At 39.7% G+C, this 16250-nt stretch overlaps 1 protein-coding gene across 2 annotated transcripts in view; it reads left to right on the top strand.

The window, feature by feature from the left end:
* Positions 1-13487, top strand: part of kif26ba (kinesin family member 26Ba) — a 104731-nt gene extending 91244 nt beyond the window's left edge. The window contains exons 9-15 of one of the 2 annotated variants that reach the window (XM_051868560.1): positions 2840-3023; positions 3995-4154; positions 5935-6097; positions 6216-9624; positions 10787-10989; positions 11077-11227; positions 11456-13487. In XM_051868560.1, the coding sequence (XP_051724520.1) occupies positions 2840-3023; positions 3995-4154; positions 5935-6097; positions 6216-9624; positions 10787-10989; positions 11077-11227; positions 11456-11604 (4419 nt within the window). In that variant the 3' untranslated portion in view covers positions 11605-13487. Of the gene's footprint in view, positions 1-2839; positions 3024-3994; positions 4155-5934; positions 6107-6215; positions 9625-10786; positions 10990-11076; positions 11228-11455 lie in introns of both variants that reach the window. The other variant, XM_051868559.1, reaches the window with a different exon arrangement.
* The last annotated feature ends 2763 nt before the right edge of the window (positions 13488-16250 follow it).

The following is a 16250-nucleotide window of genomic DNA, read 5'->3' on the forward strand; positions in this document are numbered from 1 at the left end:
CAATAAAACCGTTTAATGCACAGGTAGTTCCAAGTCACTGTTCTATATTAATACTCTGTTTTCATTGAAACACAAAGACGCATATGTCACTCGGAGATTGCGCTGCACACACACAGAAACATTCAGGAGCACAGAAACTTATCAACGCTGCGTCGCAACTTTTATTAAGAAAATAGTTTTGCTATTGAATCACTACATTACAAGGGGGTAACATCTCTGGTTTTGAAGTAATTAAACTCACAGCTTCGTTGTTGATAGAAGAGATGATGAACTGGGATGCAGGTAATTCACACACACATCTCTCTCTCTCTCGATCATGAATTCAAATAAATGCTATAATTCATTCATTCAAAGAAATGTAATCTTACGCACTACTTTATCTCCGTGTCTGATTCAAAGCGGGCAGAATGCTAGATCTAACTAGCCGTAACTGATGAAAATAACTGTCATTTCGGTCAAATATTGCACTGCAAACACCAACAACAGCTTTAAGTTGTCAATGCTGACAAATGACCATGGTATAAGCAGGATAATCCACGGTTAGCTGTGCATTAAATAATTTGAATGCACTCGCTTTGCATCGAGTGGTTCTTTGCCTCCACGTCATGCATTAAAATCACTTACACAGCACAGCTAACCGTGGATTATCTATTACTAATACAATATATTGCTTTAAAACCACACATATCATAACTCCGCGACTGAGCAGATCACACTGGCATAGAGCGGAATATTGATCAGAGCATCACACCGTTCCGCTTCACTTACATGCTCTTAGCAAGGCAACATTTCTAATTTTTCATCTGATTTTTATATTTTATTTTATTTCAGCTTCATTTCAATTACCGAAAAGTATCTTTAATAGTTTTAGTTAACAATAACACCACTGTTTAGGCTGGGACTTTCTGTTTGCCTGACCAAGACAGGGAAATTGTTTTGACATTATTTTGCTATTCTCTTTGTTAGTGATGTAGAAATTACACACTTTGGCTTTAAGATCCGTTATGACATGATGCCAAAGATTCATGCTTTTCTTTTCATTGCTGATTCACTTTAAGATGGTCACAGATTTTAAATAGTAATAATAAAAGTTTAACAATATTGGCACACTTTTTGCCTGTTTTCTGGGAATACACCCAGAGGACAGTGTTAAAAAAAAAGCATGACAATCTATTACCAATAAAGATTCCATTGTTGGGTGAAATGCTAATACATGATGAGAGGATTAGTCAAGCAGAGACAACCCCTGTCTCTGTAATCCTCAGACATCTGCACTAATCTCATCTTGGACTGATACCTCACAGCAATGGATTGTAATGGCCTCACTTCTCTTGTTCTTATGACAGTCAGCCTTATCACACAGTACAGGCTTCAGACGTGATACCCAAGGCTGTGCTGACATGAAAATACTTACTTGCCCAATAACAAACAAAAGATTATTATTATTTTTTTAATATTAAGACTTAACTGAGCTGACAGTGTCTTAATACTTTCTTTCTATTTTCTCTAGTACTGTTAATAGTGGTTGACAGATTTTTTTGACTGATGCTGGTTTCTTCGAGAGCAGGGTGACTGATATAGAGCTTATAGGAGTCAGTAGCCCCTCACTGCAGAACACACGAGATCCAGGGGTTGGAGACAGGTACGTTAAGGGATATGTAAAGTGGGAGGAGTTGGATCCAGATCCAGGGGATGGAGATGGGTAAGTTTACATCCAAGGGGCGGAGACGGGTAGGAATAGGGCTACGTATAGTGGGAGGAGTTGGATCTTTGTGGTGTATTGTATAGCTATGGTATCCAGGGCAATGTTGGCATGCCACCATGTAGGACGAACCACATCCAACAGGAAGTAACTGTTGGCTGTGGAAAAATGTGAAACATTTATTGTTCTCTGATGAGTCCACCTTCACTGTCTTTCTGACATCCGTGGGAGTTACAGTGTGAAGAAGCCCCAAAGAGGCTTAACACCTGGATTGTTGCTGCTTAGAGTGAAGCACGGGGGTGGATCAGTGATGGTTTGGGCTGCAATATCATGGCATTACCTACTACACTTGATGGGCGCGTCACTGCCAAAGACTACCAAACCATTCTGGAGGACCATGTGCACCTAATGGTTCAAACATTGTACCTTGAAGGGGGTGCCATGTATCAGCATGATAATACACCACCAATACATACAGCAAGACTCGTGACAGAATGGTTTGATGAACATGAAAGAGAAGTTAATCTCCCATGGTCTCACCAGTTCTAAATATTTTTGAGTCAGAAAAAGTTTTCCTCAACCATAGTGACCTGGCCACTGTTCTGGAAGAGGAATGGCTAAAAAATCCATCTTGCCAGAGTGGAAGACTTGTATCTGTCATTCCCAACACAAATTGATGCTGAATTGGCCGCAAAAAAGAGGCCCTACACCATACTAATAAATTATTGTTGTCTAAAACCAGGTGTTTCAGTTTCATTGTCTAACCCCTGTATATGTATATACATACACTATTTAACAAATGCTGCAGTTAAATTTATATTTATTTTATATATTTACTAAATTAATTGGAAAATGAATCAATATCTAAAAATAATTTGAACTTATCTCTTACCAATAGAGACCAATCTCTTAAAATAGACATATTTATAGTCTAGATAGCAGCCTCCTGATTCTGTAATCCTATTATAGTATTTTTCACAAATAATGTCAAAATAAATGCTTCTGACAGTTATCGGCCAAACAGAACAACTTAGCTACTGATGCCGATAATGATGTTTGGAGTACAGAGTCAGTACTGTTTCTCAGCCAAAACTCTGCAATAAAATTCACATTTACATCCTTTGTGTTTTTACACAGTTACAGAATCAGAGTGAGTTGCGCGCTCCTACGGCTGAGAAGGCCGCTTTCTTCTTGGATGCTGCCATTGCTTCGCGCTACAGCAGTAAGCCAGACTATGATGAAGAGGAGCACCGTAACTCTCACATGCTCTTCACCCTACACATCTATCAGTATCGAATGGAAAAGACCGGCAAGGGTGGAAGTGAGTATCATTATAGGCTAGATACTGTTTCAGTAGAGACTCAACAGGGGTTCTCAACTAGTTTTTGGTCTGTTACCTATTGTTCAAGTTTCTGAAATGGTTATTATCGGTTAAGCTAGTCAAGATACTTTTATGATGGACAATAACAGCATCTAAAACACAAAATAAGTTGGTGATCGGCTGCGCTAGACTTATCAGCAGTATGTGCTCTATTCCACGGTTGATTTCAAACTTTCTCATTATACTTCCAAATGTTGCCAGCATGGTTTATAAATAGTCTGTTGCTGATAATCTTAGAGAGGGGTGTGATAACAGGAAAAAAAAGTGCCGTTGTTAATGTGAGATGTAGAATCTGATCTAAAATAGCATGCTAAAGCTCGCTATTTCTGGAGAACAGTGCTAATTTCTCTTATCACGAAAAATGTTCTGTTTGGCACAAGTGAGTCCTGCCTTCTTCCAAGAGTGAACAGAAAATAAAACCAGATGTGTTAGCTTGGGCTTTTAGGGTATTTGAGTAACTTGAAATACCTCCAAACTGTGTATAATGAAGCTAGTGTAAGCAGAGTCATGAAATCCATTCTAGATGTTTCCATGGCAAAGGTTAGCCATGGAAACATCTAGAATGAGAGATATAATATTGCCATTTGAAATAAAGAGTCATTATTCTCAGATTTCACTAATTAACACTAATAATTTTAACTATGTTCCATTTATCTTTATTAGTCTACCAGTAGGTTCCAATAACACTTAATAATGGAATTATTAAGATTTCATAATTGTGTAACACATCAATTACTTCAGTTGAGTTAAAAACTTAAAATTGTCACTATAGTGTCTGAACCAGTAACTACATTGGCCTAGGCCTAAAGTAGAATGTTATGTAATATATCAGAATGATAAAGAAGAACATGTTAGAAACTCATATTAGAGTTTAACTGTTAAGGGACTGACTGTGTGGTTCCTTTGCTTAGTGTCGGGAGGCAGAAGCCGACTGCATCTCATTGACCTGGGCAGCTGTGTGAAGGTTTTGAGCAAGACCCGTGACAGCACTACAGGACTCTGCCTCTCTCTATCCGCCCTGGGGAACGTCATATTAGCCTTGGTCAATGGCAGCAAGCACATCCCTTACAAGTAAGACTTTTTCTTTTCACTTTGCTCACATAATATGATTTTAACAAAAACACATAGGGTTAAACTTTTCAGACGGATATGTTGCAACCTCAACGACAAGATTACGATTATACTGTGATGGGTGAAGTCATTCGCCAGTCGCTTGACTCATTAAAGATGCAACATGTTTAGTATTAATATCTCCACTGCATGCCGTTAATTCTTCACGAACACACCTCATATGAATAATATATACAAACTGACATTTTCTTGGCTTTGATGTGAGCAATAATTAGGGGATTCTAATGCTACGTTGAATCTGCAGAGAGAACGTAACCTTTATCGTTCCTCAGGGGTGATAGCTAAGTGAATTAGCTTGTGCCAAGCAGCCGTAGAGACAGATGCAGTTTCATATTCACTGGGATTCATCGAACATTCTTAACACAGACTGTTTCTCTGCAACTGCTGTTTTATTTCTTTAAGCAGCATGTTAATTTGAGTTAAACAGACAACTTTGAGAAAGTGCCATGCATCTTCTAGCAGCTTTTTTTCCCCTAAAAATTTGCAGCGCTTCCATTTAGCTCCCTCAAGGCACGTTTGCATTTTTATACCATGGCTCCCCAATTTAATCATGGTGAATTTACATTGCAAAGCATCATGGGGTTTAGGCTGGAAATGTATCCGCTCTGGAGAGCCGAGATATAATTAGGGTTTACGGCCTTTTAGGAGGAATGCAACATTTGCACAAGATAAATTGAATTAATATGCATGTATCACAAATGAATATAAATCTACACAAGTCACTAATTTTAGATAGTGATTTAATAAGTGCTAAATAATACTTTAGCTGCCTTTTATCTTTCTAATTGACTGTTTTAACCTCTCTAATTTAATGTCAAATTTAGAATGTTGTTTTGAATTCTGAATTATCATCAATTCAGAATATATTAATTATCGATTTTACACTACAATGCATTGTTCAGTCTAGGGCACAATATTAGAAGCAATAACCAGAAACACTTTGTATGTGTTACGTAAAGTGTTTACATATTTTGCCAAAGGGTGAATGTTATCTTAATGGCGCATCTCTGATAAATGTATGTTTTTGCTACATCATGGATGGTAAATTATGCTTGTATAATTTATGCTTAGCCATGAGGTCACTGTCTTAATAACCACTCAAGATTGACTACACACTTCACTAACCATATTTATTCTATTTATTTCATCCAACATCGGACAAATTAGCATGAAGTATCACCATAATCATATGCTGTACACTCTCTTGCTGTATTCTGTGACAATATTTTGTTTTAAATTATTGTATAGGTAATTGATTTCTGAGAACTGAACTTGCATGTGCATATTGTAATGCTTGCTGACTCATCCTTGAAAAGAAGCTTTATATGTCACCTCTAATGGTTGCCATAGGGAAGGCAGACAGAACAGGAAATGCCAATCCAAGACTCTCTTTCTCTCTCTCTCTTCCTTTAAAAAGAGACTGTCTGGGAACTGAGGTTTTTTGAATCAAGGTCAGCAAATCAAAATGCCCAAAAAGGCTCTATCCATTCTTATTATTAATAAGGGTATTATTAGAATATTAGACTAATTGCTAAAAGTGGTGCAGGTATTTAGTGAAAGGTGTTCAAAAGCCTTGATTTTGAATGCATCTGCCATTTTAAAAATAAAATTTGTTCTGAAAGGGTTAACTCATCTTACAGTTTATGCATCTTCACTGTTATTCATCTGGTTACACAATTGGCATTCTGCACAAATAAACTAATTCCATTTTTGTTTACAGAGATAGTAAGCTAACCATGCTATTACGAGAGTCCCTGGGAAACATGAATTGTCGCACCACCATGATAGCCCACATTTCCTCGTCACCCAACAACTTCTCAGAGACACTTTCCACCCTTCAAATTGCTTCTCGTGTTCTTAGGCTGAAGAAGAAGAAGGCTAAAGTAAGCGTGGTATGACCCTGTCCTTTATTTTATTGAATTTTCTATTATCTTATAGATAGATTCACCATTGTATTTTATGTTTAGTTGTTTAAAATGCAGTCAAATGTTTCTTTTGTAGCAATACACATCCAGTTCCTCTGGTGGTGAGAGCTCATGTGAGGAAGGAAGAATGCGTCGCCCAACACAGCTGAGAACCATCCATTCTAGAAATGTGGTTGATTCAGACATGCCTCTGCTACACCTCTCCAGTGACCCTGAAGACTATTCCAGCAGCGAGCAGTCATGTGACACAGTTATCTACGTGGGGCCAAATGGCTCAGCTCTTTCTGACAAAGAGCTAACAGACAATGAAGGTCCTCCAGAGTTTGTTCCTATCATCCCATCCCTACATAAAAATAAAGCAGATCTTGGCAAGGATCTTTTGACATCACAACCATCTCAACAGGCTGTAGCCCCACTTGCTCAGGCCTCACAGTCTGTCCAACCTTTGCAGACCATTCATCCTCAGCCACTTCCAACTTTGCCAGAGGAAGGTGCAGAGTCGGGTAAGAAGGAGAAGGACTGTCTTAAGTGTAACACTTTTGCGGAGCTACAAGAGAGGCTGGAGTGTATTGATGGAAGAGAAGAGGTTACGAAATTCCCTTTTGAAGAAGTCCCTGCCAACAAAGCTGCCAAATTTGAGTCTGGCCATGGTCAAGTCATTAAAGGGAGTCATCAATCCAGTTCTCCCAAGAGGATCTCTGACCAGCAATTGGAGGAGATCCGTGAGGTGGTTGAAGAAGCAGAGATTGCTCAGTCAATAATTGAAAGCCTGACACAGTGTTCAGCAGGCAGTTGTGGACTCTCCAGCAGCAGAAGTGTGACTGGTAGCAATGGTATTGGGCAACTAACCCCTCTTCAGAGAGCCAAGAGCTCTAGTTTACATGACAGCAAAGAATCCATCAGTGGTGGGAGCAGCAGTGAGAGTAAGCCTCGTCCTATGGGTTCCCCTCGGTTGGGCATTGCCAGTCTTACTAAAACTTCAGAGTACAAACCACCATCCTCTCCCTCTCAACGCTGCAAAGTGTACACCCAGAAAGGAGTTATGCCTGGTACACCACCTCACTCCTCACAGAATCTTAATTTAGACTCTAGAAAATCATCTACAGAATCTTTGCTTAATCCAGAGTCTAGAACCTCTCCGTTGGGGATGAGCCCACAGGTCCTAAAGAGATCTTCATCCTCCAATAGCCTCGGATCAGCTGAGACACTGTGTGACGATGTTCCCCAGCTGCCTTTGGACAATAAGAAAGACACCACAACCACAGTTATGCTGGAGCATCCTTTGGAACCCAATGGAGAGGATGAGCTGGTGTTCACCCTAGTAGAAAAGCTGACAATCAGTGGAGTGATGGAAAATGGAAGACCAACCAGTATTATCAGCTTTAACAGTGACTGTTCAGTGCAGGCCATGGCATCTGGTTCAAGGCCTGTTAGTATCATTAGCAGCATAAGTGAAGACCTAGAACATTACGCCACTGCTCCCTGCACTACCAATGCCACTATTTCACAAGTCAACATTGCTAAATTCTTGCCTCTCAGCAGGATAGAAGGGGATGTCCAGGCTAGTCGTCGTTCCTCAATCAGCTCATGGCTGAGTGAAATGAGTGCTGGCAGTGATGGCGACCAGTCATGTCATAGCTTTGTTGCTCAACAGTGCTTTGGACAAGGTGAGGCATTAGCCGAAGACAGGCTTTTGGAAATTCAAGAAGAAGGTGACATTGATCTTCTCCCTGAGTCAAATGGCCAAAAGAACTCAGACAAAGAAAGTGATTCCAATACAGCTGAAGCGATTGACGAAAACACAACTACAAAACACAAACTAGACAGACTGCCCTCAACCTTAGGTGGCTATGTTCCTTTTAAGACCAATATCACAACTCACCCATGTGCTGCTGTTAAGCCAATAGTTGTGCAGGACTTGCTTACCAAAACCCTTCCAGCCAATGATCCCAAATCCCCACCTGTTCCAATCTCAAGTGAGATAAATTTTGATGACCCATGGTTGAAAAGAGAGGGCAATGAAGAGACCGAGCCTTTGAACATGGTCTGTGATGTCAAATCAGAAAAGAGAACATCTGAATCTGTGAAAAGGAAATGTCAAGTCGACAAGCACAGCTCGAGTAGTGAAGCCTCATGTTCCCCTGATTCCATGAACCGGGTGGTGGATGGCTGCGAGATGGTCTTCAATGCCTCCGAAAGCATAACTCAAGTGTACTCTGCAGACATCCTCAGGACAGGTAGTCTCCCTCGTGCATGGCATCGCTTGAATAAGCAGGATGATCTGGAAGACCTTACATACCGGTACATGAGTGGAGAGTATAAAAGCCTTGGGGTTACTACCTCCACTCCCTGCAGTCCAAGAGCCACACTCGAAAGAAGAAGCTCCGTTGGGAGGCAAGGTATCTTTGCTCGTCAGAAAGGAATCCCGCCATTGCCACCTGTAAGGAAGTCTAGCCTTGACCAGAGGAATCGAGCAAGCCCACAGCATAATCCAGGAAACGCTCAGACCCCAAACCCGCATCTATCTTTCCTTGGTAGCACACCTGAAGACATGGGTGGTAAACATAAAGGACCAAATGTAGAGAGCAGCAGACTTTTCAGTGCCAAACTTGAGCAGTTAGCAAACAGAACAAATTCCTTAGGGAGGTCCCATGGGGCACATTATGACTGTCTTTCTTTGGAGAGAGCTGAGAGTTTGACCTCTCTGGGCTCTAAAGGAGGAGTCACAAAAGACAGTACAATGCCAAGGACAGGTAGGAGCATCACCCGTGGTTTGCTCTCATCACCCACCAATGGACCAAATGGCAACAACAATGTACCGCAGTCACCCAAAGCAAGTCAATCTAAAATCTCCGCAGTTAGCAAACTCCTTATGGCAAGCCCTAAAGCTCGAAGCTTATCAACCTCTAGCACTAAAACCCTAAGTTTCTCCACCAAGTCCCTTCCACAGTCAGTAAACCGGAGCTCAAGTTTGCCCCCCAATGGAAAGAACCAGAACCAAAATTCATGGTCAACCCAGTCCCTAAGTCGCAACAAGGGGACAGGGTTAGTATCTAAGCTACCTTTAAGAGCAGTGAATGGACGAATCTCAGAGATTCTACAAGGTAGCGCCAGCTCTCGCACTACCCAAGGTAGAGGAGCTTCAGACACTGAAGAGAGAGGAGCAGCAGTCCAAGGAGAGGAAAGGCCAGTGGTCCATACTTTACCCTCACCTTACAGTAAGATCACTGCCCCAAGAAGGCCTCACCGTTGCAGTAGCGGGCACGCTAGTGACAACAGCAGTGTGCTAAGCGGAGAGCTCCCTCCCGCCATGGGAAAGACTGCTTTGTTTTACCACAGTGGTGGCAGCAGTGGCTATGAGAGTATGATACGAGACAGTGAGGCCACAGGAAGCACATCATCTGCTCAGGATTCGATGAGTGAGAACAGCAGTTCTGTCAGTGGTCGCAGGAGCCTAAAGAATTCAAAGAAAAGAAGTAATACAGGTAACATGATTAAAATTATGCTTTTTATACATAAAATCCTGAACATCAACATGAAAAATACATTTAACACAAATTACTTTTTGTGTGTGTTTGTAATAGTAGAAAATGTCAACTTACTCCTGTGAACTTGGTTATTTATTTTTCAGTTTTGTTTTTTTCTATGAGTATAGTCTGTTTCTTAAGCTTGCCAACTGCATTTTATGGCTTATCATGGCATTCATCTTTCTAAATTTCAACTATACAAAGATCTCTTAACAGCACAATTAATGTAATCCCTAACGAACTGTGCTCAACAAAATTTATTGTACTACAAAGCTCGTAGGGCTCATTCCAGATTATAGTTGGAAGAAACAGAACTTTTTAAACAGCTTTACTCCCTCGAAAGATGCTTGGATGATCTGTTATGATACAGACTGATAGCAGTTGCCAAACTTAGCTGTGGGTGGTCTTTGAATATTTAGTGCTGCCTAAATTCCTGAATACACACCTCCTCTCCCGTTTCCTCAGGCAAAGAATTTTACCCTATTTCTCGGCACTACAAACCTTTGCATGGTGGGAAAACTGAAAATTTAAATCCTGGCTCTGGAACAACAGACACAATAGCTAGACCAGTACACGTTGAACCCGCAAATAAAATCAGTATTGTAAAAGGCTTTGCAAGGTGAAGAATATAAAAGCACAACCACAGTTAAAATTTACATCAACTGCCATTCTTAACGTTCTCCTGAACTCTGTCAGAGGGAATGAAGGAAGACTGAAAGTTTGACCTTTTCTGTGCTGTTTTCAGACCAAATGAAAAGCTAAAACACATTAAAATGACCTTGTTCCTTGGTTCCAAATCAGATTTAATCATATCAGCAGACCTGGAACTGTCAATTTCTATGCAAATAGGTGAACCACTTCTGGCAAATTCCTCAATGTAGACTTCGTTTCCCCCAGACTGGTCAGATAAGATACTGTCTTGCTATTATCTCAGTGGTCTTTTTCATTACACAGCTGCTCTGAATTGGTAGCAGAGCTGCTCCGTGTACTGTAGGTAAAATTTTGGCTCAGCGCTGTGATACTTTTACACTTTTTTTTTTGACTGGCTTAATTACAAAGCAACTCCAGATTGATAAAATGTTTACATAGTGGTAATGACATGATACTGCTTCATCCCCAGGGTCCCAGAGACGCCGCCTAATCCCTAACCTCACCTTGGACACCTCCTCTCCCGTGAGAAAGCCGGTCATCAGTCCAGGGGTACGCTGGGTGGACGGTCCCCTCCGGCCCACACAGAGGGGTTTAGCTGAACCATTTGAGATTAAGGTGTATGAGATTGATGATGTTGAACGTTTACAGAGGAGGCGAACCATAGGCAATAAGGTAAGAAGAGTGAGCAGCAGAGTATTTTTACAGCCGTTCTTTTGAACATGTTATAGACAGATGTCTTACGAATTGTTGTGCCCCCAGGAAGTGGTATACTTTAGTGCCAAACTGAAGATCTTGGAGCATCGGCAACAGAGAATCTCAGAGGTGCGGGCCAAGTACGATTGGCTGAAAAAAGAACTGGAGCAAACCAAACAACATCTGATGCTGGAGCCAGAGAAATGGACCACTGAATGTAAGTGATTTGCACATTTTGGGTTGCCGTCAATGGTACTTTCTTGAACTGTTTCTAGTCTAAGAAATGATAGTCATATACTGTACTGTATGAATATAATAATTTGAAGGGCAAATTCAATAAATAGTTGTGCAATCTGCAGGCATTGTAAAATGTTGATTATGACAAAAATACGAGTGTGGTGGTTCAACTCCTGTCAGTTAACATCCGTTTCTTTCACTTTCGCAGTTGACCTTCAGCAGACATTTGAAGTGGACTCTCTGGAGTACTTGGAAGCTCTGGAGTTTGTCACGGAACGACTGGAGAACCGGGTCAACTTCTGCAAAGCTCATCTGATGATGATCACATGCTTTGACATTACCTGTCGGCGACGGTAAAAGATTTGCCAAGTATTATGGACAATTGGAAGTGGAAAAGGCTCAGCAGGGTGTATGTGAGCAAGTTACAAAGTTCATCACTACAATGATGGCTGAAATGAATGGGAAAATATAAAGGCTTAATATTTTTCTAAAATGGATTTTGGTGGGAAACAGAAAATGCTGGACTTGGATAGTTGGCGAAAAAAAAACAAAAAAAAACATTGTCCCACATAGCTGGATGAGCACTTTGGAACTTTGGAGTCATTGTTTGCGAAAATGGCTTGCTCACTTGCTGTGAACAAACTAATTATAATGCCATATGTGGATAAAAGAACAAATCGTTAAAGAAGATGAATAAAAAACAACAAAAAGGACGACAAGTGCCTTGTGAACACTTCAATATCTTGGAAATCTATGGGGAAAAAAAATCCATATTTGTGTACAGATGGTGCTAGCTTAAAAAAAACATGCATACGAACAAAAAAAGTTTAAAAAGTAAAAAGAAAAAGAAAACACTGCTTGTTAAATTATGTGTTTAATCTCTTTGATTCTGTCTCGGTATTTGTATTGTTATACACTAGTCACATTCAACATGAACTGTTACGTGTGTTTTATATTATTTTTTTGTATTCTTGGACACACTGAGACCACATAGAGTGTTTCATATTCAATGAAATAGCACAGCACGATATCTAGAAGAATGATTCTGGCATTGGCTCATTGATTTTTCACATCCCCTGCGGTTATGTTGGCATTTTCAGCAGTGTGACGCCTTGGGCTGGGCCACTCCAGCGTGTCACGGTTGAGAGGCGAGAAGAATCCTCAGTCTGGCAGGACCAACAAGGATCTTTAATATCGGTGAAAAAATAAAGGTTTTTTGCTGCATGCCAGCTTCTTGGACATTTTTAAGTAATTGGCTTCTGCAAACAAAAAGCTTCCCTAAATAATGTTTTTCGTCAAATACAACTCGTTGAATTTAGTCTGTTGCACTGCATTCCAGATCAGATAGGTGCATATGTCTGTTCATTGGCCTTCTCTCTATGTGGTCTCATTGTCAGTGTGCTGACACTTTGGTATAAATCTGTTTATATATACAGTATATATATGGTGCTTGAGACAGTTTCAGCTCTTAACGTTTATAGATGAGTATATAGCCTGTTTCTGGTACTAACTAAAGACTTCATACGCTTTTCCATTCCTGCTTCACTCCTCTTCCCTGCCCCGACGCCCGCCAAAGCAAAGGGGAGCGACATTCCTGCTGCCCTTTTGAGCTTTTGGCAATGTAATGAATGAAGGATATTATTTATTTTTTACCTCAGGAGGCCTGTATGACAGAGATGCTTATATTCTATAATTTATTTAGCCTGCAAAGCACTATGCATTAAAATTGTACAGTAGCTAAATTCATGCCATATATATATATATATATAATATACTTATATATTTCACTTTTGTTTATATATTACATAGTTTTTGTTTTCTTTTTTGGCATTTCTTTGTAAACACCTATCGCCAAATCATGGGAGATGAGAGAACACGCAATTTCCATGTTTATTCATGACATATTTCATTACAACCCGTAACATCCTTTGGCATCTGTGGATTGTTCAACTAATACATTGTGTGATATGCAGTACAACGTGAAATGAATATCATCCTTAATGGATTTAATGTTCAAGAACATGGTTGCGGAACTAAAACCTCGCCTCCATTCACTATCTCATGTGAATAGAAAGGAAAAACAAAAAATATGTATGAGAGAAGATAAAAGTTGTCAACATATTGCTTCATGTTAATACTGCGACAGTCGGCATGATTTCTTATGCTATGGGGAAAAACAGAGCCTGAAAAAGAGTTTGATTGACAGACTGATGTAAATAAAGGACGTTTTGGAAGCTGCATTCTTTTTCTGCTTCATTCTGCACAACTAATTACAATAATTTGCACTTTAATCCTTTATTAAAACTTTTTGGTTGTTTTCTCAGCTACTACAGTATAAAGTTTTTTTTTATTATTATTATTATTAGCTGGTCACCACGTTTTTGTACAGGTGCAGTCTACAGCATGAATCTTCTGCCTTTTGATGGAATTGCTTATAAAAAGGAATGAAAGCAACCTTTAGTCTGTCTGCTTTTATTCAGTTATTATTTTAATTCAATATACTCACAGTTTCATTTTAGACATCTCTTCAAATAGATATGCCTGATCCTGACGGTTGCAGACAAGATGGATCTTTACCAGCTTTGATGAACCGACATCATCCAGAGATGTAGTTTGATAAAAAAAAATTATATCAGACATCAGAGGAACACAAGGGAGTTTATGAGCTTTACAAGTATATGATAATTCACCCTACACCTGACAGGACTAATACAGACAATAACACATCTTATCAGTGATCCTGATGTTTAATGTCAACAATCTCCTTGTAATAATAAAAGTGAACTGATTTCTGTCACTAACCCGTTACCTGTGATATTCTCCTATGTGTGTGTACATATATTTGTATAAGTTTATACCTCAGTGGTTGTAAAACCATATTTCCTTTAAGTCAAATTATACATATATATTTTGTTTTTACTTAAAGAATATATATATATATATATATATATATATATATATTCTTTAAGTAAAAACAAAATATATATATATATATATATATATATATATATATATATATATTTATTATATATATATACACAGTGGCAAGAAAAAGTATGTAAATCTGTCTTGCAGAATCTGTGAAAATGTGCAAAATTTTAACAAAATAAGAGAGATCATACAAAATGCATGTTATTTTTTATTTAGTACTGTCCTGAGTAAAATATTTTACATAAAAGATGTTTACATATAATCCATAAGACAAAAAATAGCTGAATTTATTAAAATGACCCAGTTCAAAAGTTTGTGAACCCTTGATTCTTAATACAGTGTGTAGTTCCCTGGATGATCTACGACTGTTTTTATGTTTTGTGATGGTTCTTCATGAGTCCCTTGTTTGTCCTGAGCAGTTAAACTGAGCTCTGTTTTTTCAGAAAAAATCTCCAGGTCCCAAAAATTCTTCAGTTTTCCACCATCTTTTGCATATTTGAACCCTTTACAACAGTGACTGAATGATTTTGAGATCCATCTTTTCACATGGAGGACAATTGAGGAACTCAAACGCAACTTTTAAAAAAGGTTTAAACATTCACTGATGCTCCAGAAGGAAACACGATGCATTAAGAGTCGGGGGGTGAAAACTTTTGAACTGAGGAGAGGGCTTCCGTCGGGCCACTCTGCCATAAAGCCCCGACTGGTGGAGGGCTGCAGTGATGGTTGACTTTCTACAACTTTCTCCCATCTCCCGACTGCATCTCTGGAGCTCAGCCACAGTGATCTTTGGGTTCTTCTTTACCTCTCTCACCAAGGCTCTTCTCCCCCGATAGCTCAGTTTGGGCCGGACGGCCAGCTCTAGGAAGGGTTCTGGTCGTCCCAAACGTCGTCCATTTAAGGATATGGAGGCCACTGTGCTCTTAGGAACCTTAAGTGCAGCAGAATTTTTTTTGTAACCTTGGCCAGATCTGTGCCTTGCCACAATTCTGTCTCTGAGCTCTTCAGGCAGTTCCTTTGACCTCATGATTCTCATTTGCTCTGACATGCACTGTGAGCTGTAAGGTCTTATATAGACAGGTGTGTGGCTTTCCTAATCAAGTCCGGTCAGTATAATCAAACACAGCTGGACTCAAATGAAGGTGTAGAACCATCTCAAGGATGATCAGAAGAAATGGACAGCACCTGAGTTAATATATGAGTGTCACAGCAAAGGTTGTCTTTTTTAATAAATCTGCAAAAATGTCAACAATTCTGTGTTTTTCTGTCAATATGGGGTGCTGTGTGTACATTAATGAGGAAAAAAAATGAACTTAAATGATTTTAGCAAATGGCTGCAATATAACAAAGTGAAAAATGTAAGGGGGTCTGAATACTTTCCGTACCCACTGTATATATATATATATATATATATATATATATATATATATATATGCACTGCTCAAAAAAATTAAAGGAACACTTTGAAAACACATCAGATCTCAATGGGGAATAATATCATGCTGGATATCTATACTGATATGGACTGGGTAATGTATTAGGAATGAAAGGATGCTACATCGTTTGATGGAAATGAAAATTATCAACCTACAGAAGACTGAATTCAAAGACACCCTGAAAATCAAAGTAAAAAAAATGATGCAGCAGGCTAGTCCATTTTGCTGAAATTTCACTGCAGCAACTCAAAATGGTATGAGTAGTTTGTATGGCCCCCACGTGCTTGTATGCATGCCTGACAATGTCGAGGCATGCTCCTAATGAGATGACGGATGGTGTCCTGGGGTATTTCCTCCCAGAGGATGGACCGAAACACAATGTCTCAGAGGTGTTCTATTGGATTTAGGTCAGGCAGGCGTGGGGGCCATTCAATGGTATCAATTCCTTCATCCTCCTAGGAACTGCCTGAATACTCTCGCCACATGAGGCCGGGCCTTGTCATACACCAGGAGGAACCCAGGACCCACTGCACAGCGTAGGGTCTGACAATGGGTCCAAGTATTTCATGCCGATACCTAATGGCAGTCAGGGTGCCATTGTCTAGCCTGTAGAGGTCTGTGTGTCCCTCCATGGAT

The sequence above is a fragment of the Ctenopharyngodon idella genome, chromosome 17 (assembly GCF_019924925.1).
Source record: "Ctenopharyngodon idella isolate HZGC_01 chromosome 17, HZGC01, whole genome shotgun sequence".
Lineage (NCBI taxonomy): Eukaryota > Metazoa > Chordata > Actinopteri > Cypriniformes > Xenocyprididae > Ctenopharyngodon > Ctenopharyngodon idella.